Source organism: Lutra lutra, chromosome 10 (genome assembly GCF_902655055.1).
Source record: "Lutra lutra chromosome 10, mLutLut1.2, whole genome shotgun sequence".
Lineage (NCBI taxonomy): Eukaryota > Metazoa > Chordata > Mammalia > Carnivora > Mustelidae > Lutra > Lutra lutra.
The window spans coordinates 108,866,654-108,888,862 of NC_062287.1; the positions used below are offsets into that span (position 1 = coordinate 108,866,654).

The 22,209-nt window shown below is 53.3% G+C and overlaps 1 protein-coding gene across 4 annotated transcripts in view; it reads right to left on the bottom strand.

Moving 5' to 3' along the window:
• The window catches only part of SPTBN2 (spectrin beta, non-erythrocytic 2), a 37,181-nt gene extending 20,012 nt beyond the window's left edge, over window positions 1–17,169 (bottom strand). The window contains exons 1-9 of one of the 4 annotated variants that reach the window (XM_047691178.1): window positions 16,910–17,169; window positions 10,029–10,207; window positions 5,471–5,622; window positions 4,852–5,025; window positions 3,935–4,026; window positions 3,695–3,775; window positions 3,253–3,368; window positions 1,351–1,463; window positions 1,028–1,215 (exon numbers count right to left, since the gene is read on the bottom strand). In XM_047691178.1, the coding sequence (XP_047547134.1) occupies window positions 1,028–1,215; window positions 1,351–1,463; window positions 3,253–3,368; window positions 3,695–3,775; window positions 3,935–4,026; window positions 4,852–5,025; window positions 5,471–5,622; window positions 10,029–10,185 (1,073 nt within the window). In that variant the 5' untranslated portion in view covers window positions 10,186–10,207; window positions 16,910–17,169. Of the gene's footprint in view, window positions 1–1,027; window positions 1,216–1,350; window positions 1,464–3,252; window positions 3,369–3,694; window positions 3,776–3,934; window positions 4,027–4,851; window positions 5,026–5,470; window positions 5,623–7,585; window positions 8,004–10,028; window positions 10,208–16,032; window positions 16,050–16,231; window positions 16,307–16,909 lie in introns of those variants that run through there. The other 3 variants (XM_047691177.1, XM_047691175.1, XM_047691176.1) reach the window with 3 other exon arrangements.
• Window positions 17,170–22,209: the final 5,040 nt, after the last annotated feature.

Below are 22,209 nucleotides of genomic sequence, written 5' to 3' on the forward strand. Positions count from 1 at the left end.
ATTTGAACTCGGGTACTTCGAACCTGACCACTTAGCCACGTGCTCCCTGCCGCCTACAAATAAGCGGTTCTGTAAACTGCTTCCTCGTTTCCGTTTCATGAACATCTTTTCATGCCAGTAAGTGCATTCCTTCAACACGATCTCTAGTGGCTCTCCCCTGACTTATTTTTCTTTTACAAAGGTCAGGTGAGTGAACATCCTGGAAGTTCTACCTTCCAGAAAGCAGAGGGCTTTCTGGGTCACAGGGCATACCTCAAACCATTCTTGGAATGTGTAGGAACAGACGTTTTCTGGATTAGTATTAGTTTTGGAGCTAAACGTATTAACTGCAGAAGAGCTCAATACTGGACAAGCGGGGGCTGTAGCATGTGCCGTAGAGAGCTGCCTCCTGGGGATCCCATTTAGAAAGTCCATTTCTAAAGCAGGCCAACAGGGGCGCCTGGGTGGCTCAGTGGGTTAAGCCGCTGCCTTCGGCTCGGGTCATGATCTCAGGGTCCTGGGATGGAGCCCCGCATCGGGCTCTCTGCTCAGCGGGGAGCCTGCTTCCTCCTCTCTCTCTGCCTGCCTCTCTGCCTGCTTGTGATCTCTCTCTGTCAAATAAATAAATAAAATCTTTAAAAACAAAAATACTGTTAAAAAAAAATAAAATAAAATAAAGCAGGCCAACAGAGCCTTTGCAGTGTGCGCAGAAGCAGCCACACTCCCATGTTGGTGGTGATGATCTGCCCATCAGATCCAGTCTGCCTGGCCCTAAGCTGGCATTGGGTTCTGGGACACTCCGGCCAGTAATATCTGAGTGGATTGCGCCGACTCTACCTACCATAGTAAGCATTTCCCCAGCGTGATTTTTTTTTTTTTAATGGATCATCATTTTCAAAATTTATCTTGGAATTGCTTCTGGCACTTTGAACTAGGGGAAACGAGCCTTCCCTGCATTTATGTCCTGCCAAATCTCCCTCCCAAAAGGCCACCCTAATTTAGGCTCAGGGCTGGCATGCTGCAGCGGGGGCGGCCCAGGGCCACCTACTTGGGCGGCTTCTCTACGGTTCGGTAAGAATTGAAGGACTGCAGCTGGTTCCGGACCCCACTCAGGGAGTTGGCCAGCTGGCGGTCGTTGAGGGTCACAATTGTTTGCTCGATCCACTGCAGCAGCTCTGAGGCTAGAGACTCATACTTCTCCACGAGGCGCTCGGCCTCCATGGCGTGGTCCAGCACCTGCGGGACAGCAACAAGGGGGTCTTGCCCACAGGGTCACTGGCCCAGCACAGCAGCTCCCCACTGTCTCGGCTTTCAGGAAGGAAGACCCCTAGGCCTGAGCTCTGTCCCGCCCGCCTCATGGCAGAGGGGTACCTTGCCAATCCTTTTGCCTTCCACGGCCAGAGCCTTCATCTTGGAGAAGTAGTGATAGTAAGTAGCCACATAAGTGATGATGGATTTCTCGTCTGGTTGGTCCACATTCACATCTGAGAAGAAGGAACTCTCAGGTCAGGCCCTGATGTTTAGAGATTAGAAACCTGCCTCCCAGAAATACACCTGCTACTTGGAGCGCTTACCCCAATCCCAGGGCCCCCACCTCAGCCCTCCGAAACTGACATTCTTCCTGCTCCTCTCAGGGCAAAAAGACAAGTAAATCATTTGGACTAAAAGGACACAAGGAAGCGAAGTTTCTCCCCACCCCCCACCTCCTCTAGAAACAAGCAGAGGACAAAATGCAGAAGCCCAAGGAGACTTTTACCCAGTGTTTCTAAGGGAAACCAAAATTAGCTGTTGAGGGCAGGAAAGGCAAGAAAATAAACAACATTCCTGTTTGGGGATGGATCTTGTACTTAGGGGCTGGAAAACTGTCTAAGAAATCAGTGGATTTGGGGGGCAGCAACACGGAAGATAAAAACCAAGCTTCCCGAAGCCAGGATGTTCGGACGGATGGGCCCAGCGAGCCCCAGCTATTCTCAGGGCCATCTCAGGGCTCGGTCATGGCTATTTCTGACCTCAGTCCCAAAGTTCAGCTGCAAGTCTAAGGAGGTGAGTGTCCTTTGGGCAAATCAGCTTCTACCACAAAGACCAAGACTGGGACTTGAAATGCCTGGGTTCTACGCCCACAATCGGCAGATTCCATCCTACCTACAGGCAACACTATAGGGCTGGAAGCTCTTGTGGTCCCCTCTGAAATTCCACAGGCAAGAAGGACCCATCGAAGTCATGTCATAAAGTTGTTTTACTTAAATGTTCTTTATCGTAACTGTGCCTCTCAAATGCTTTCCCAGGAACCTATGTGCGTGACTTCCATCACTAGATGGCTGATGAGTGTCGCTCTGGACTGAGATGGGGCTATGGTGGGACAGAAAACAGGGAGAAAAATACCAAGACCCAAGTCTGCCCAGTGAGCTTAGGGAGGAGCATGTCCAGCAGGGAAGCCCCTTGGCCCTCCTCTGCCTCCCTTTTCTGGCAGCACCGAGAGTGCTCTCCCTGAGAACTGGCTGAGGAAGCAGGTCTGGAGTTTGGATCTCTGCCCCACCCGCTGTATGACCTCGGGAAAGTCACTTAACCCGGTGGATAGGTCCCCATCTTCTCTTCCATAAACTGAGGACAGTAACGGCCCCGATTTCCAGAGCGTGTAGTGAGGACTGAGTTGAGTAAAGCATGTCGCGTGCAGGGCCAGGTCCGAAATAAGAGCCAGGGACCACTGCCTGACCAACATCAAGATCAGAACCAGAGGGGCCAGTCAGCAGGGCCCGCTGACCGTAAGGCCAGAGCTGGGTGAGATCTCAGCGTCACGCAGCTTAATTTAGAACCCTAGAATTTTAGAGGAAGACGGAACCTCAGAGACCAATCTTCTCATTTTAGAGATGAGGAAAATGAGCCACAGAGAGGTTAAGCCACTGGCTCTAAGTCACAGAGCTGCTCCGTGGCAGGGCCAGCATAGAACCACATTCGAGGCATAGAACCACATTTGAGGGCTCTTTCTGCCACAGGACTGCCCGTCTCCCTACATCCTTTTTTGGAGGAGGGACGTAATTTTCACATCATACAATTCACCCTTTTACAGGGGACAATTCAGTGGCTTTTAGTACCTTCACAAAGTGGTGCAGTCCTCACCATGATCTGTTCCAGAACGTTCTTATCACCCCCAGAGGAAACTCCATACCCATTAGCAGTCACCTGCCCCTAGCCCCCTGCCCTCAGCCCCTGGCCCCCACTCATCTGCCTTCTGTCTCTATCCCACAGCACTTTCTTTCCGCCACTCTGCCCCACCTTCAGGATCCAGCAACTTCGTGAGCCCTAGCTCCTTCTCAGCCAGATTGAAAGCATTTTGCAGGTTATAATGTGCATTGCATTTCTTCAGCGACTCAAAATCCAGCAGATCCGGCCTACAAGGGGAGGGGACAGAGAAAGTATCAAGAGCACGTGAGCCCCTAAAGAGGAAAAGTGAAGCCACCCCTGTCTTTATCCCTGCCACCAACTCCATTTTGTCCCGAACCAGGCACCCCAAGCCCCCACCCACTGCTCCCACCCGCCCTGGCTCCCACCACTGCCCTCTGTGCAGCGTGGTGCCCCCACATCCCAGCTCTCGTCTGAACGTTCACTCCTTGTAATTGCCGTGTAGCCCATCTCATGGTCCTTGTGGGCGTGTGCGCGCCCGAGGGCCGTGAGCCCGTCCAGCTGCCCAGAAGGCTCGCCAACCCCAGCCCCTCACCGGTGCTTGTGCACAATGGCGTTGAAGGCCAGCCCGTCCCTCCAGCTGGTCGTGAAGTTGTGCACGTTAACATTGGGATACCTATAAATGGAGACCGGGAAGAACAGTGAGTAGGGCCTAGCCCTGGTCTGTGACTCAAGGATGGATCCCCAGCTCGTGGTTCCGGGAGCCCATCCCTCCTTTACCGCACAGCCTCGGTGCGGCCAACCCTCCAAGGCCACGGTCCCTGGGCAGCCTCACCCCGCCGTCTTCATCTGGCACCACAGCAGCAGGGCGTCCTTGGCTGACTTCTTCTCCTTGTTGTCTTCTGTTTCCACACTGATGTCTTGGATCTAAGAAGGAAAGAAGGGAGCGCCTCAGTCCCCCAACAGGGGCTCCTGGAGTTATCAGAGATACTCGGAAATACACAGCAGAAAACTGCTCTTTATAGACTCCTAGAAGAAGGGTGCCAGGATAGAGCCGGAGGACTTTTCCTCCTGGGATAATGACCACAAAACATTTGAAGCAGCAGGATGGGGTCGGAAGTCAGAAGAGTGGAAGGGCCTCAAAGTGAAGGATGCTGGCTCCTCGGAGTGGGGAGTGGCGAGTGGCGAGTGGGTGGGTGAGAGCGCTACCTGGGAGCTGGGTTTCCAAGGGGGCACCGATGGAGCTCTGCTCCAGGCTGGGAGGAGCACCGGGGAGTATGGGGACAACCGGGAGAACTGCTATGGTATGGGGACATTGGCCTGCCTATGCTCAGAGCATAAGAAGCAACACGGTGACTGTTTTAGGGAGGCAAGCAGAGTTGGAAGCGGACGAGTGGACCGATGACCAGGCCCCAGGTAGAGTTCTCAAACTCTCAGGGGTGAAGGTTGGTCCAGTTTGTACAATCTCCCGTCCCTTGTGGACCAACATGTGGTCCTACCACATGTGGCCAGTAAACAGACCAGGCCACGGGGAACCTGCCACAGAAGTCTGACAACACCCACACTGGTCTCTACCCCGTGGGAGGGGGAGGCTGTCTGGGTCTGGTGCTTGGATAGCACAGCAACCTCAAACACTCTATGAAGTTCTAGACCCTGCGTGTTTTCGTCGGTCACGCTGTGGACTGGTGGTGCCCGTTCGCGGTACGGCACCGATGTGTGAAGCCCACTCTGCGAGACGCTGTGCCGGGCTACCTGGAACCGAAGGATGATGGTCCAGACCAGCCCAAGGGTCAGACGGTGGTTTCCGTCCACAATGTCGTGGGAGCCCATGTTTTCCAAGTGCACTTTCTGCTCCTTCAGGAACTGGAGGGCCTTGTCCACATTCTCCAGGCAGTGGATCCGCATGCGGCCTTTGGTGGGCTTTGGCTGTTAAGGGATAGGGGACACAACAACATGGGACTGTGGGCCTCCTCCTCTTTCCCTCTCAGCCTTCTCAGGACCCTGCTCTACGCGCCTTCCCTGTGACCCGCGTCGGGAACGTGGGTACAGCCCTCAAGCCTGGGCCCAAGTTCAGGACCCAAAGTGCAGTTTCCAGAAGTGGCTTGGGCAGATTAAGATTCCCAAGGGAATTAATTGCACCCAGAGTGGGTGGGAAAAGAAAAGATTTCAATGGGGCCACTGTTCCTGTCTCTGTGAAGCAATGCTCTTATTTAATCCAGGTGGCAAAGCCTCTCAAAACGAAACCATCTTCTGAGCAGAGGGCAGCCAACTGCTTCCCGCTCTGTGCCGTCACTCTTCTAAGGGCGACACCCAGCTTGTCCTCTGACCACTGTTTCTTGGGCTCCCTCCTCCCTCTGTGACCACAGCTCACCAGTGTCTCTCCCGAGAGCACCTCGAGGAGCCTCAGGAGGTTACGTCCATCCCGGAGGTCACTGTACAGGTCTCCCACCCGGCATGTCACCCGGGCCAGGTGCGAGTTCACCCACTTGGTGAAGGTTTTCTTCTGCACAGCTTCTCGCTCATCTGCGGCAGCAACAAGGGGTCATTTCTGTCCTTCAAGTACAGTGCACCTGCTTCTAAACACCAGCTGACGGGGTTGGGAGGCTGGGGGACCTGGAAGTGAGGTCTAGGAAGGAGGAGGGGCAGGAAAACGCCTGAGACAAAATCCCAGACTTAAAAAGCAGGGAATAAAGAAATTGGGATGAGCTCATAGGGTAAAAAAGAGAAATGAGCAAACAGGCTTTGAGAAGAAAGGAGGAAAGAAATTAGAAGCAGTGAGACATGCGGGGAAGGGCTGGGATCTGGGATCAGGGCTGTCCTGTAACAGTGGAGAGACACTGTTATCATCAGTCTTGCTGTCCTCATCTGTTAAATGGGCATACTGCTTGACTTTCCACTTCAACCCGTGACTGTTCACAAAATGAGACAATGTACGTCAGCTGCCCCGCACACATGATGGGCTGCTCCTTGATGAGTTACAGTTATCCGGGCATGATCTAACCCGAAGGAGAGACCCAGAGCTCTCGGAAGCAGCAGGAGGCGTGGCCATTCTCTTTGCTGACGGACAGGGCGTGGACTTAAATGACACCAGCAGCTCTTCCAAGTGGTCATTAGAAGGACAAGACATTACAGAGGCTCTAGCCTCCTGAGTCAGCTTGTTCTCCTGGGATAATTTAAAGAAAAGATGGGGCTCCTCTACTTCTGGGGTGGGTTCATTCAGTTCATTCAGGGCTACAGTGGGATCCAGTCCTGGGACAGCAACATCCCAACGCTAAGACAGAAAACAATCTTGAAGGTTGGGAATAAGGAAAACGCTGAGCCCAGGATACACAGAGGGGATAAAACAGGCAGAGTTGGGTGCGGATCTCAAAGAAGGTAAGGAAATGCCTTGCTGCCTGGTCCACAGGACAGGCTGCTGATGAAGCATGCTTTCTAGGTTCCACAGGAAAATTTAACATTTTAGACGTTATAAATGACAAAGTGAGGGAAGAGGGTCTGGCCACTCGGATTTCTGCCCGTTTCCCCCACAGGAGCCCAGTGCGAGGACCCAATCCAAGGGGCTTGGGCCTGAAGAGTCACTTTTGTTTCCCTTCTCAGCCCCAGCATCTCAGAAACCGAAAAGACCCATCCCTGAATTTCACATTCCTGTGCACCTCACCCATAAAATAAAACGACACACCCACGTCTATTCCTGTCTCTCTTACCTCCAAGCCCCGTACCTAAGCCAGCCTCCTCCGGGTCCTAACAACTACACCAGCAGACCCCTGCTCTGTGGGCCTCCTTTCAGGGTCTCCAGGCCCTGCCTGAGCCCGACACTGCTCAGAGCACCGGCCATGGCTGGAGGCGTGAAGATGGCCCTGATGCCAGGTACACTGGGGTGAGGCCATTCTGGCCTACAGGTAGAAAAAGAGAGGAAGACCGAATCCGTAGCAGCTAGGAGAAAACTGGGCAAAGCCAAGGCCCAGAGATAAAGCATCACTTTACAAGGTTGTCCACAACATCCACAGGCACCACCCCCCCAAACTCAGTGGTCCTGGAAATACACTGAAATATCGGTGCCAGGATGAACACAGACCTGCCCGTCGGCACCAACTCCCTTTGACACGCTCCCTGGTTTACACACACACACATACACACACAGCTCCAGACACCCACTCAGAAAACCAGGGCCACAGGGACAAGCCCTGGGTGGCTGGGCCTCCCGGGTGACCGCCGTCTCTCTTAACAGCCATCCCAGCAGGTGCTTCTCCCCCAAACCCTCCGCGGGGACAGCGAACGGGCTCGGTGCTGACGCGGGCGCTGCCACCACGCTCAGCCCTTCTTCCAGGGGGGCCCAAGCCTTTCCCGACTCTGCCGGTGCCCATGGATTGGGTCCCTCGTACTCGTAGTCAGTCCCCGCGCACACTTCTCCCGGCACAGATGGCGGGTGCCTCCCCGGCTTTGCTCGGGCCCCTCCGTCCCGGGGCCCCTGGGCGCGGCCGCTCACCTTGAAGCTGCTTGAAGCGGCCTTCCAGCACGCTGGCGTACTGCGCCGGGTTGATGAAGGCGGCCGGCGACAGCAGGAGGCCCCCCGGGCTCTGAGCCCCCTCCACGGCCTCATAGTAGAAGTCGCCCGCGCCGTTGAGGCCGGGCCGGTGCGCCCCGCTCACCCCGTTCCCATTCATGCCGCCCGCTGCCTCTCACGCGGCCCGGGGCCCGCAGTCCATGCCCTGCCCGCGCCGCGCGCCACGGCTCCGCTCCGCGCCTCCCCCCTGCCCCACCGCAGCGCGGGGTCCCGAGCGCCCGGGCTCCCGGCGGGGAGTCGGTCCGAAGGCAGGGGACGTGTCGCGGAGCGGCGGGAAGCCGAGCGCCGGCCGTCCGAGCGCCCGAGCTCCGGGGCCCGTGGGCAGAGCACACCTGGCTGCGGCGAGGGGAGACCGAGGCGGCTCCCGACAAACAGGTCGGACGGTGCCGGGGGAGGGGCGGGAGGCGGGGCGCGGCTCGCGGCGGCGGCGGCGGCCCGGCCCTGCGACGCGAACAGGGAACCGCCGGCGCCTTGCGGACCGGCCCCCCGCCCCCCGGGCCCCAGCTGCTCAAGCGCGGGCCCCCGAAGCAAACTCCTGCCTCTCGAAGGTCTGCAGGTGGGACAAGGATGGTCCCCTCTTGGGGTGACGGTAGGAGGTCCCCCCTTCAGGACCTGAGCTCTGGTCCCCAGCTCGGAGGACAGAGAAAGAAAAATCCCTGGAGAGGTGAAACCAGCTCCGTAGGTGCGGGACACTCTGCTGGGCTGTTGCTTAAGTTCTCTTATCTGTGAAATTGGTGTTCCAGTCTTCCCCATTTGTTTGTCACCGCCTCCGCTTCCCGTCCCTCCCTTGGCACAAGGCTCACCAAGCCCTCCTCAGCCAGGCCATCCCTGGCCCCCAGTGCATCGCACTGCTGGGACATCTGCCAGATTCTCTTCCGATCTCTCCCTGGGCTTCAGCTCATGTCCCTTACAGGCTACTCTTGGTCTCTCCTGTCTTCATTCATTATTTCCTGACACCTGCTGGTGCGAGGGGCTGTGCTAGGTGAAGCCCACACAGGAGAGCCCGGTTTGGTGGTGGAGAAATGACAGCTCAAGGTGGCATGTGTCACTTGGGCTATAAACATGGGGACAGTCCTGGGTGGCATGTGGCATGTGCACAGACATCATGACCCCAAAACCGGGGTACCAGAGAAACTTCTCCTCAAAGAGGTGACATTGTCCACAACCCACTGTTCTGTCTTCTCTTGTCTACAAAAACACTGAAATGAGTATTTCACACGCCAGCCTGAGACTCAACCAGAAGGGCAGAGAGGTGGGGGAGAAAATACACGATGAGGGCTTCCCAGACCTAAGGCCACCACACAAGGGTCCTGGGATGCTGTGCTGCTGGAGAAGAATTACCTGGAGAGCTTTTTAAAAATCCTCGTTTCTGGACCATATATGGGTCCAACGATCCTAATTCAGTGTGTCTAGGAGGGGGCTTCGGGACGTGGATTTGTAAAACTGTCCCTGGGTTATCCTATAAAAAGTGCTGCCCGGTTTGGGAACCACCCCCTCAGTGTCTCCCCTCTCCCAGGAGGCCACCCACTCATGCTGGGGGCACTGCCTGCGATGGCAGGGCGTGGTTGTGGCATCCTCCCATGGCATGGGGCTGGGAGGCCAGCAGGTCGGTGGAAGAGATGAGGGTGGGACGGAGGAGGGAAGCCAGACGGGGTGGGTGGCCTTAGGGTGTGTGGGTGACTCAGCCCCACGCCAGCCAGCCGCTGATGGTGTCAGGTGGCAGCTGCACTCTTGTTGCCATGACAACTCCTCCCCGGAACGCAGGGAGGCCCGTCAGACGGGTTTGTTTGTGCTCAGCGGAGCTGAGGGAAGAGCCCAGGCCATAGGGATAGGCAGAGGAAGAGGCGGGTTGAGAACAAACCTGGGAGAATGGGCGGCTGCAGAAACCAGCGGCGGGTGGAGGGAACCTGCTTCAGGGAACAGGTAGACGGAAATAATGGGAGGAACAGGAGGCAGGTGGAAGGAACAGGTGGGGAAGGAAGGGGGAGGGTAATGGACTGGGAGAGATAACAGGTGTGACAGGTGACAGGGAAAACCAAGGAAGTCCCAACGAGAGGATGAAAGGTAAGGGACAGATGGGTGGAGATGGCAGGACTAAATGCGAAAGAGTTAAAGACCATGACTCAGGGACAGAGGGGAACAGAGCTGAGTCTTGTGCTTGGGGAAGGGAAGATGGGGAACATTTTGGACTGTATGAAGTTTGTTCTTGGCGCTGCAGTTGGGGACCAGGGGCTTGACGGGGTAATCTGAATCAGCTGGCAGCTTAGAAAGAAAGTTGGTCTTCCTGTGACATTGGAGGACTCTCCCTGACTAGCTTCTCTCCCCAGCCTCCTCAGCATCTCCCCTGGCCCTCCCCTGACCTCACCTGCCAGGGCCTTAATGCGAGACCTCTCGAAGAGGCGGGCTGAGCTGCTGTCATTGTCCCAGTCCGAGTCGGGCAGGTCCCAGCGGTTGTTGATGTCGCTGTACTGGCCCTGGATCTCCAAGCTGTCGAAGTCTGTGGGTGACAGGGTGCTGCTCATGGTGGTAGGTGGCCTCCTGCTCCTGCAAGGGGGAACGTGGCTGGTGAGGGGCATCTCAGGACCACTGAACCCACTACTCACCATGTCCTTCTCTCCTCTTGCCCTGGATCTGCTCCACTCTCCTGAGGGCCAAAGGCTGTGGTTGGTTTCTCTGTCAACAGAGATCAGCCCCTAGTGGGAGAGGAGAAGCCACGGTGGGGAAGCCGAGGGACAGGAGCCCAAGAGATGAACATGGAGGGAGACAGGAAGGCAAGAGTGTCTCAGAGTGCTGTGGCAGAGAAAACAGGCTCCAGGGAGGGACAGTGGACGAACCTGGGGACTGAAAATGACGATGGCTAACAGCATGGCTCGGGAGGGCGGTGCGCAAACCAGGGTAGCACAGGAAGCAGACGCAGGACCCCAGTCGAAACTAGAGTTCCTTCATTTCGTGGTTCCACAAACTGCTCTGAGCTCCCACTCCACATAAGACGACCTCTTATACCCAGTACGTGATCTGAGATGAAAGGACCCTAATCCTGCTCTCCAGCTGAGATGGATTTAGAATACACCAGGAAGCCTGTGATGCACTCTCAGGTGAGTATAGACAAAGTGCCCAGGAGTTCAGAGGAGGACATGGTATGGTTCTCTCCCGCTTTGTTCCCTTTTGTTTGCTGCAGGAATACCTGACAGGTGCAAGGTACATGTCAGCTGTGAGATGTGGCCCTGCTATGTACATGTGTCACCTCTTACGGGGCAAGGGTTCATTGTCGTCCGCACTCATAGAGGAAGCTGCACGGTGAAAGTTAAGTCATGGTTCAAGGTCACGCAGCTGGAAGGAGCAGAGCTGGGTGTCAAAGAGAGATTCTTTCTGACTTTGGGGAACAAGCTCCCAATCATAACACCTCGAGCACCCTGGAGCCCTTCGGAGCTCCCTGGGAAGCATCAGCAGCTGGGGCTCCCTTCAAGGGCCCAGGCTAGGGAAATTAGGACCACATATGCTTGCCAGCACTACTCATGGGTCTACGTTATGCAAACTCTGTCCTTCTCGAGACTAACAAAGGAGATTCAGATTAGCTGCTCGAGATTTAAAAACCCCTCTGCTGTCCAATTTCTTATATATTTCAGCGTTCAGCAGCCATTCAAGGGAATGGAGGGGGCTGGATCTGCAACTTCACTAGAATCCCAAGTATGCATTTCTCATTTTCCTAGTAATTTTCAAACATGAAGACATTTTAACCCTTAGCACTACTTCCTAGGCTGAAGGCTATGATATTGGCTGTCTCTGGTTCTGGGAGGGTGGACAGGAGGACCTCGTGTGTAGTTTGGGGGAAAGGAGAAGGGATAGGTGGTGAGTTGTGGGGGGGGGGGGTAGGGAGGTGTGTTCCCCTGGGCACGCAGAAGCAGAACTTGGCTTCTATCATTAACTGGTTTCGTGAAGCTGAACCTGACCCTGACCCACAGGAAGCCAGGATTGTCAGCCCCTCCCCTTTCTCTCAAAGAGAAATCAGGCACAAGGATTTCCCTGGGAGTAGCATTAATGAGGTGTGAGGGAGCTATGGTCTAAGGCTCCTAGACTGGGTTTCGCATTCCCTGTAATAGGGAAAAGAGCTTAATTTCCACTAGCTGGGACACCTTTCTCCTTTAAAATTCATCATTTCTCTTAATCCCCAACAGATTCTTTGAATTTGCTCTGTAAATATTTATATAAAAATAAATTCTAGGGCAGAATTGAGTCACCCTGAGCAAAAAGTGCTGTGGGCAAGGTGTGACCTGAACTAGAGTCACCTAATGCTGGCAGGCACTGAACAGGGAAGGAGCCTAAGGCCCCGAACTGGTACCAACTCCATTTTTCTCAGCCATTCAGGTCCAGGCTTCCTTGCCAGTAGCCATGCTCACACTTAGCTCTGGGATTGACATTTCCAGCACTCACATGCTCTCTACATAGACCTCCCCACAAAAAGTCCTATATACATACAATGCCCTCCAGCCTTCTGTTTCCATAACCCTTTTTCCTTTTGTCAGGAGTCACAGAACCTACTAAAGCCAGTCCCCAGGCCTATGGCTGATAAACTTGTTTAAAAAGGACTAATTTGGGGGGTACTTGGCTGGCTCATTCAGAAGAGCATGTGACTCTTGATCTCGGGGTCATGTTGGGTATAGAGATTACTTAACAAATAAAACTAAAAGAAAACAAAAAGAAACAAACAAAAAACACAACTGATTTTGGATTCCTTTAGGTGGGCTTGGCACTTTCCAGTTCTCTACAGACCTTACCATTCCTTTTCTCCTTCCCAGCCATGTCACATATATATATTTTTTAAGATTTTATTTATTTATTTGACAGATAGAGATCACAAGTAGGCAGAGAGGCAGGCAGACAGAGAGGAGGAAGCAGGCTCCCTGCTAAGCAGAGAGCCTGATGTGGGGCTTGATCCCAGGGCCCTGGGATCATGACCTGAGCTGAAGGCAGAGGCTTTAACCCACTAAGCCACCCAGGCACCCCTATGTCACATATTTTTGTCACCTCTGGGACCCTGAAGACCTCGAGATTCTTAAATCTTCCTTTATATCTTAGTACTACCAAAGAGCAGACACTTAAAGAGATAGACTGACTGACTCTGTCTCCAAACCACTGTGTGTCCTTGGGGCCCCATAACCTGCACAAAACTTAAACATGTATTACTCTGGCTTCCTTTTGGTGATCCAACCTGGTCCTCCCGTAGTGGGACCCAGGCAAGGGATCCAGACCTCCCAGCGAGGTCTGGCTATTAGAGCCTCTCCATGGAATCCTATAATTTCGGAGAGAAAGTATGGATTTGGAATCTCCCCTCCTCCCAAATAAAAATTCAGCCACTTAAATGCTCCTTTGGCCAAGTCAAATTTTGACACACATGCTTTGTGTCCTGAGTTCCCAGGGATGCCATCAGATAGATAAGGAACCAGGATGGCGCTGGTGTCCTTCAATTACGGATCTCTCTAGGGCCACATGTTGGGATTCCAAGGAGTTGGTTCCCACGGACTTGCATGTGAATGGTGCTCTCTGGTGTTGTTCAGTGCTGTGGCCTCTGAGGTTTCGTTGACAAGCATTTGCGCTCTGCAGTCCCTGGCCTTAGGGACAATACTCTGTGTTCTCTGTCCCCTGCTGCCATCTATGGAGTTTCTTTACATAGATCCTGCTCTGAGTTCTTTCACTGAGTACATCACTCCTCACCTATGATCTGGGTCCCCATACTCACATCTGCTTAGTCTGCCTGTCCACCAGACTCATGACCCCTGTGTCTCCGTATGCTGGAGAATCCTCAGCCTCATTCTCCCCATGGATTCCCAAACTCTGGCAACAGGACGGCACGGCAGCTAATCCAGATTACAGTTCCACCGGAACCTTATTCTTAGCCACTGACCTCGAGGCCAGGCCCAAGTAGCTTACATTGTTCATGCTAGAATAAAGCCAGCTCCCACCAGCTGCAAGCCTGGGGGTCCTGCTGGATTCTCCACCGGCTGCTGCTGGATTCAGCTGCGGGCGGATCCTCAAGGGCAGCTGTCCCACTTCCCCTTTCCTCCCGTTTCAGCTGGCATGCAGGCTAGAAATCCTATCCCCTGGCAATAGCCTGTCTTGTACCCTAATTCCTCCTCTGGTCGCATACTGCTCCTGATTAAGTCTTTGCCTCCCTCAGAGACAGTTGATGGTTCTCTCCTCTGCGCTCCCACAGCACTTGGGAGAGAAGCTATTATTGCCCCCATCACATTGTATTACACTTGGTTGTTTATGAGCCTCTCTGCATGCTCCATTTTTAACCCATGGAGGACAAGGGCTGTGTCTTACTCATGTTCGTCTTTTCCAAGCCTGGTACAAGAGGCATTCAGTAAAGAAATTGTGAATGACTCGACCATAACTCTTTTTTCTTCTTTCTTTCTTTTTCTTTTTCTTTTTCTGCCAGCCAATTAATGTCTTTCTTAGAGCTGGAGAAAAACACAAGGAAAGAATAAAAATGGGATTGGAGGAGACCCTCTGTTGAAGTACTCTCAGGGTTAAACTCTATAGTTCAGGATGAGGGATTCTCCAACTTGCATGAATTACAATGACCTGGAGGCTATTAAAACACAGAAAACTGGGCCCTGACCCCCTTGTCCCCCTCCTCCCTTACCCCCCCCCACAAGGTTTCTGATTCAGTAGATCTGGGGTGGGGCCCAGGACCCTGCTTTTCCTACTTGTTCCCAGAGGACACTAAAGACCTGATTTGAGGGCACCATTGTCCAAAGATGAGGAGCGATAGAATTGGCTAGGGGAGCTATGAGGACTGAAGAGACACCAAGTTTCGGGGGTGAGGGTGATCCAAGGTTAACTTCTGGGTGGGTTCAGGCTCTATCCAATGCTAAACTCAAAATGTAACTTCTCTGAGAAACTCCAAGACCCACAAAGAACCAGAAGCGTCAGGCGATGAGAGAGGAAATGAAGACAATGTGAACTCTGGATCTAATGAGACAAATAGATCTGAGGCCCTGACACAGGCGAATCACAGATGTGCAGAAGAAGGACGAGATGGCTGGAGATGCCATGGGCGGTGGGGGGAGTAGAGTTGACCAAATGACAGCAGGGTGAGTAACAGATGAGAATAAATGGAGACCTTGGCCAAGTAAAAATCTTAGACTCAAAGTCTGAGTGGACCGGCAGAGACATAAAAGGAAAAAGGGATTACAAATAAACTCAGGGCTCCTAGGAGGGCAAAAGAAAGACACACTCAGGGCAATCAGAGACCCTTGCAGAGAAAAACACCTTAACCCATTTCCCTCAAGGCTGTATTCCAGGTGAAACGCAGGGACTCTCCTCCACGGAACTTAAGGACCAGGCTGAAGAGTGGCACTAAATTGTTGTTTGATCCTCTCTGGAATCCTCCACTCAGGGCAGAATTATTCAGACTAATTTTCACTCCCTTGCTATGCCCCTCCCCCAAGCCTGCGCCGGCTGGGTTACATCAGTTTCTCCAAGGCACAAATCTAAGATCCCTAATAACTTTTCCCTCTCTAAACCTTTCCTCTTCCGAATTGACCAAGAGCTTGGTCCAGCACCCGACGCATATTTGGAACTCACTCTGCCCCTTTCACCTTCAAGGAAAACTGGTTCGTGGATGCCCTGCCCGTGCCTGCCTGAACCGACCGGCTCGCCAGCGCTGGAACCGCGGCGGCTCGAGGGAGAGGATGAGGGCGGCGGAGAAGCAACCCGCGGAGACAACATGCAGCAGGTTAGGAAAGGGACAAGCCCGCGGCGCAGCCGAGCATGCAACGCCACGGGGTCAGTGGGGTGAAGTCGTCCCGCGCCAGAGTGGACAGTAAATGCCCACCGTGGTGCTGGAGTCGGAACACCCCAGCGCGGAGGCCTTGCGGGGTAGTTGTGTGCGGGGCGGACTCTAAGCCGTCCGATGTCCCGGCCACGGAAACACCTTCCGCCGCTCCTTCCCCACCGCCCGAAGGGGCTGCATGCTCCCTCTACCAGCGTTCTGGTCCCCGCGGCCAGCGGTGTCCCCTCTCACACACAGTCAGGAAGCATAAAGGGGCGCATGGAGCTAGCTACCAAAGAGGCGAGGAGGAGCACCCCCGGCTCCCGAGGGAAGCCCCCAGCAAGCTCCGGAGGGGGAGCCGGGCGCCCGCACACGCCGGGCACAGACGGCAGAGCGTGTCCGCAGCACCTGGATCAGCGCCGGCGGTCGGCGGAGGAGCCGCGGCCACCGGAACAGCCGGCGCTGTCACACACGCTCCGAGCACAGCCGGCCCGAGCCCTCAACGCGTTTGTCAGCCGCAACTCTTGCAAGACTCTTCGCTCCGCTCCGGAAAGGCCCGCGTTCCCCACGCCTCGACCCTCACCCCCGGTACCTGGGTGGCTGGCACATGACTCTCCATCCTGTTCCCCGGACCGGGCGGGAGCGAGGGCCAGGCGCCGCATCCTCCCTCCCCGGCTCCCGCGGCGGGCCCCGAGCCCCGACCCCGACCCCAACCCCGCCGCCCGCACGCGGCCGCACAAAGCGCGCCGCCCCGCCGCCGGGACAAAGCGGGCCCGGGCGCCGGCACCTACCTCGGTGCGGAGCGCCGGCCGGCCAGGCGGGAGTGCGGCGGGCGGGGGCGCACCGGTCGTCGCTGCGCCCGCAGCCCCGCCGCGAGGGGCGGTTGCGGGCGGCGGCGACGGGTGGCCGGGCGGCGGCGGCGGGGCGCACGGCGAGCGGCGGCGGGCGCTGTCACGGGGCGCGAGCGGCGCGGGGGGCGCGCGGGGCCGGCGGCGGCGGGGCGCGTGGCGGCGCGCGGGCGCGAGCGGCGGGACTGCGGCGCCGCGGAAGGAGGACAATAGCCTCCCCCCTGCCGCAGGCCGCCGGCTCCCGCGGGAGGCCCGGGACCATCTGGAGCCGGCGGCCCCGCGGGGCTCGGGGCGGGGCCCGAATCACCCCCTCCCCGCCCGGCGCCATGGTAACCGCGGCCCCTCTCGGTTGTCGGCACAGCTCCCCGGCCCCGGGGTCGCTGACCTTCCCCGGGGCGACCACGGCGGCCGCTCTGCGGCCGGCTCCCGACCCCCGCCACCTTCCGTGTGGGTGCTCCCCATAATGCCGCCTTCTGGTCAACCCTGGGCCATCTGGGTACCCCCCACAGCTGGCGGGGCTCGGGATCCGCAGTTTGAGGACCCCCACCTTTGTCCCTACTCCTCGTTTCCTCCAAAACCTGTATCCCTGAGACACGCAATCCTTCCTTTCACGGCACTCACCGCCCGGAAGGTTTCCCAAAATTCAGCCTCCGTTTTCCTTTTCAAATTCTCTCTGGGCACCTCCAGTTCATCTCCCTTTAAGCAATCCTCTCCTCCATCCCCTCTCCTGAGCATCCTCCTTCAGGCAGGTAGGCCGGCTCTCTTTCCCAAAGCGTCTCCATGGTCTCCGTGGTGGAGATTCGCCTGCTCCAGATCAGATTCTCGGAACAGTCATCCCTGCAGCTTCTCTCTGCTCCTTCTCAGCTCTTCTCATTTATCAACCAGGAGAATTCCGGCCTACTCACTGTCTTAAAAGGGAGTGGGGGTGGGGATGGACATTTCTAGGCCTGGCACAGCTGGGTTTCTCCTTGGTTTAGTAGCATCTGAGTGGTCGAAGGTCTTAGGTCGTTAAGCAAGGTGAACTGCTATCTGCTTGAGAGAGAAAAGAATTATGCCCAAATAATAATAAAGTTATGAAGTGCCAGCTGGGTATTAAAAGTGCATTATCCCATGTGACCCCCACCCCCCCCAACTCCACACTCCAGCTCTAAGAGGTAGGTACTGTTCTTCCAGTCTAGGAGACTAAACTCAGAGATGAACTAGTAATAATAGATTGGGTTTTGTACAGAGCAAGCAGAATTTAACCATTAGATTATTCTGTCCCTGAGGATGTGGGCCTGTTTCCACAGGGAAAATGCCTGAAATGGCCAAGTAAGGGCAACGTGAAGAATGGGCTTGGCATGAATTATTGGGTTTAAGGTTTTATTTATTTACGGGTAACGGAGTTGTAGGATTTTGCTCCTTTCTGAAAAGGTATACCTAGTGAAACAGACCTGTAAGTGACTGAAGTACTTTACAGTTACGATTTTGGCAAGGTGAAATTGTTTTAAACTTATTTGAAAACATTTTCAAGGAAAAAAAAAAAGCCCTGCTACCAATCCTCTCTGGTTGTATCATTTCTCACCTACCTGGCCTTGGTTTTCCTAGACTATAAAATGGGTCGGGAGGCGTATCAGGGAGTTGTACTAAGAGATGACCCTGAAGCTCTCTTCTAGCTCTGATAGTCTGATTCCACCACTCAACTGGAACAGTGATTCCACCACCGAACTGAAACTGGGATGTGCCTCACCAGTAGCCACAACTGCTATTTATTACTATTTTTAATTAAAGATTTTTATTTATTTATTTGACAGAGAGAGATCACAAGTAGGCAGAGAGGCAGGCAGATGGGGGCGGGGGAAGCAGGATCCCCGCCGAGCAGAGAGCTTGACGCGGGGCTCGATCCCAGGACCCAGAGATCATGACGGGAGCTGAAGGCAGAGGCTCAACCCACTGAGCCACCCAGGCGCCCCTATTACTTGTTTTTTAACAGTCACTGGAATCAAAGAAGTGAGGGCATAAGCTGCAACCATTCCCAACGATACGAGAGAGTTCAGGGGGAAGGGGGCAATGAGGTGTGTTTTTGGTCATCAAGGAGACTTGGTCCGGGATATTAAAGCTGTTGGGATGAGAATCAGCTGATCTGCCAACGGAGCCAGGACACCTGCTATGCTGGTACGGGAACCAAGGGTCTGAAAAAAGCTATTGGATTGTGACCCAGTTAGAAGACAAGGATATTAGGTCCTATGGGCAGCATACTAATAAGATCTTTTCTATAGTATTTCCCATTTTTAGCATTTCATAGTCCTTTGAAAAGCCTTGTAGGGTAAACATTATCATTCAGCAAACTGATGTTCAGATGCCTAAGTGAATGCCCAAGTTCAGAGTTAGTTCATGGTGGAGACGTCAGGTCTTCTGATCCCTAATACGTTCTTTCCCTTCTGCTAGAGAGAGTATTAACAGAGCGGTTAAAGGCATCAATTTTAGAGCCAGACTCTTTGGGCTTAAAAGTGGTTTTGCCACCTACTTGCTATTGACCTCAAGCAAATTACTTAAACTCTCTGGGATTCAGTCTCCTTACCTGCAAAATGGTATCACAAGGTGGGGATCAGATGAGTTAATGCAGATAAACAAGAACAGCTCCTGGCACACAGTAAGCCCTCAACCAGCATCAGCCGTTACTATTTTACCACGTTATCCTTTTACCATACTATTTCCCAGTTTGGGGAGGAAGCAGGCTCAAAAAAGCGAACACTGAGATCATTAGTTTCAGTTGCTTTGGAAACTTGTTATTTTGCTCTGTAGTGCATCAGCATAGTCAATGATGAAGAGACAAAGTCGGCTTCCTTTTTAGGTGAGTTGCAAAAGTGAATGGAATGAATTCGACCAACTGTGCTGCTTCTCTGAGAATCCAGATTTGCTACTTAAGTTACCAAGATTCATGGAAAGGTCTGGTAACACTTCCTGCCACCAAAGAGACAGACCTAGCCGAATGTTCATCTCTCATTCCTGTACCATGGAAAAGGTGTCTCTCCTGTCTGAGACTGATTCTTCTGGCTTCTGCACGAAGTGCCATTCCCTCCTGCAGTCTCATGGCATCTAGTCATTCTGGTGAGTTCCCTCTCTTTGGGCTCCTTCCCATCAGCATGTGAACACACTCAAGTTTTAACAAGTGAGAGATCCTGAGCCTCCTCCAAGTCTTTCCCTTACTCTTTATGACCATGATCTTCTTGGGTGATTTGAATGCATTGGCTCCACTACCTTGCCTCCCCTTTAACCGAACATTCATTTATTTTTTTTAAAGATTTTATTTATTTATTTGACAGACAGAGATCACAAGTAGGCAGAGAGGCAGGCAGAGAGAGAGGGGGAAGCAGGTTCCCTGCTGAGCAGAGAGCCTGATGACGGGCTCCACCCCAGGACCCTGAGATCATGACCGAGCCAAAGGCTTCAACCCACTGAGCCACCCAGGTGCCCACCTCCCCCCCCAACATTCAGGAGCACCTGGGTGGCTCAGTGGGTTAAAGCCTCTGCCTTTGGCTCATGATCCCGGGATCCCAGAGCCTGCTTCCCCCTCCTCCCCTGCCTGCCTCTCCGCCTACTTGTGATCTCTGTCTGTCAAATAAATAAATAAAATCTTAAAAAAAAAAACAATTTGGCTTAGGGGCGCTTGGGTGGCATAGTCGGTTGAGGGTCCAACTCTTGGTTTCCACTCAGGTCATGATCTCCAGGTTCTGGGATCAAGCCCCGTTTCAGGCTCCACACTCCACAGAGTCTGCTTGAGATTCTCTCTCTCCCTCTGCCCTTCCCTCTCATGTGCTCTGTCTCAAATAAATAAATAGATCTTAAACAGACAAAAAACTGCCTAGCTTATGTGTCAGGCACTGTGCTGGGTTCTGGGGGATCTAATGATGAGTAACATGGACAGTCTCTATCTTCTTGGAGCTTATATTCTGGGAGGGTTGACAGACATTGATAAAATAACCCTTGAGATATATAATCACAAAGTATAATGAAAGTTTCAGGATGCTAGGTGAGAGTCTAACAGAGAGTCATAATCTGGTTGGGGGGAGTGTGAAGGGAGACCTCCCCCAGATCATTTGAGCTGAGATTTGAAATAAGAGAAGGGTTAACTAGGCTGAGAATGGGGAAAATTGTAATGGTAACTAACTCTAATTGGGGACTACATTTTTAACACTTTATGCACGTAATTTCATTTCATTCTTGTAAAAACTCTGACAGCTAAGTATTAACCTCATTTCACAGAAGAAAAAACGGAAGCATAGAGAGATGAAGTGTCTTGCCCAGGGTCAGTTAGCCAGGATGGGGTAAAGCTAGGATTTTTAACCCAGACTTCTGACACTTGAACCATGTTCTTAGCTACAGAGACGCAGAGCATGTGAATGCCAAACCCGAAGCAGCAAGATGCGTGGTACGTGTAGTAAATGGAGAGAAGGACAGTGGGAGGGCAAGAGGGAATGTGTGGTAATTCCGGGCTGGGAAAATGTGCAAGGGCTAGAACATGCAGGACTTTCCAGGTCATTTAAAGAATTTCGGTTTTCAGCTTTGGAGCCTGAGGGAACTATTGGAGGATTTGAAGCAAAGAAGTGAAGTGATCAACTATGTATTTTATTTTATTTTATTTATTTTTTTTAAAGATCTTATTTATTTATTTGACAGAGAGAGATCACGAGTAGACGGAGAGGCAGGCAGAGAGAGAGAGAGAGAGAGAGAGAGAGAGAGAGAAGCAGGCTCCCCGCTGAGCAGAGAGCCCGATGCGGGACTCGATCCCAGGACCCTGAGATCATGACCTGAGCCGAAGGCAGCGGCCTAACCCACTGAGCCACCCAGGCGCCCCTCAACTATGTATTTTAAAAAGATGATTCCAGCTGCTGTGTGGGGAATGGAGGGGTGCGCACGTTGACGTGAAAAACCAGTGAGGAGGCTACCACTGTGGTTTAGATGAGAGAGAAGATGGTGGCTTGAATGTGAATGCTGGCAATGGAGATAGAGGAACACATAGGTAGGAAGAATTGACAAGAGGTGATGATGGCTTAGACATACAGTGGGGAGAGAGTTGTCATGGATAGATCGTGCAGCTGGAAGCCTGAGGTACCATTTACTGAGATGAAGCACACTGGGAGACGACCAGGTTTGGGTGGGGGGAGTGTAGTAGGTCTTGGAACCTGCTGGGTTTGAGATACCTTTGAACTAATCAAGTGGACATTCTAAGTAGTCAGTGGTATCTGGGTGTGCAGCTCAAAGGGGGCCCTGGACTTATGATAAACATCTGGAAGACATCAGTGCAGGGCCAGATGGTGAGTGAAGGAGATGGATGGACATTGATGCAATTGGTTTAGTCCAATGCAGTATAACTTCTATTCCTCTGCAGCTGCTTTCAACAAAGTCATCATTAGTCCTCTTGCTAAATCCAGTGTTAATTTCCAGTTACTGTTCCTCTTGGCAGTGGTTGACTTCAATTATGCCTGCTTTTTGAAATTTTCTTCCTTTGGTTTAGGGTTGCCACACTCCTGGATTTCCTTCAATTCCTGTGGTCCCTCCTTTGTTCCTCTTGTGAGTTCCTTTCCGCTTGTCACTTAATTGTGTTGTTGCCATTGGTGGTTGTGGTTCATTCTAGGCCCTTTCTTCGTTCTGTGCATTCTTCCTGGGCCCCCTTATCTACTACTCTGCAGCCAGAGCATCTTTTTAATACAAAATTCTGAGAGATTACTCCTCTGCTGAAACTCCTTCAGTGGCTTCCCAGTGCCTTTGGGATAAAGTCCAGAGTTCTTTTTTTTTTTTTTAAGATTTTATTTATTTATTTGACCGAGAGAGATCACAAGAAGGCAGAGAGGCAGTCAGAGAGAGAGGAGGAAGCAGGCTCCCTGCTGAGCAAAGAGCCCGATGTGGGGCTCGATCCCAGGACCCTGAGATCATGACCT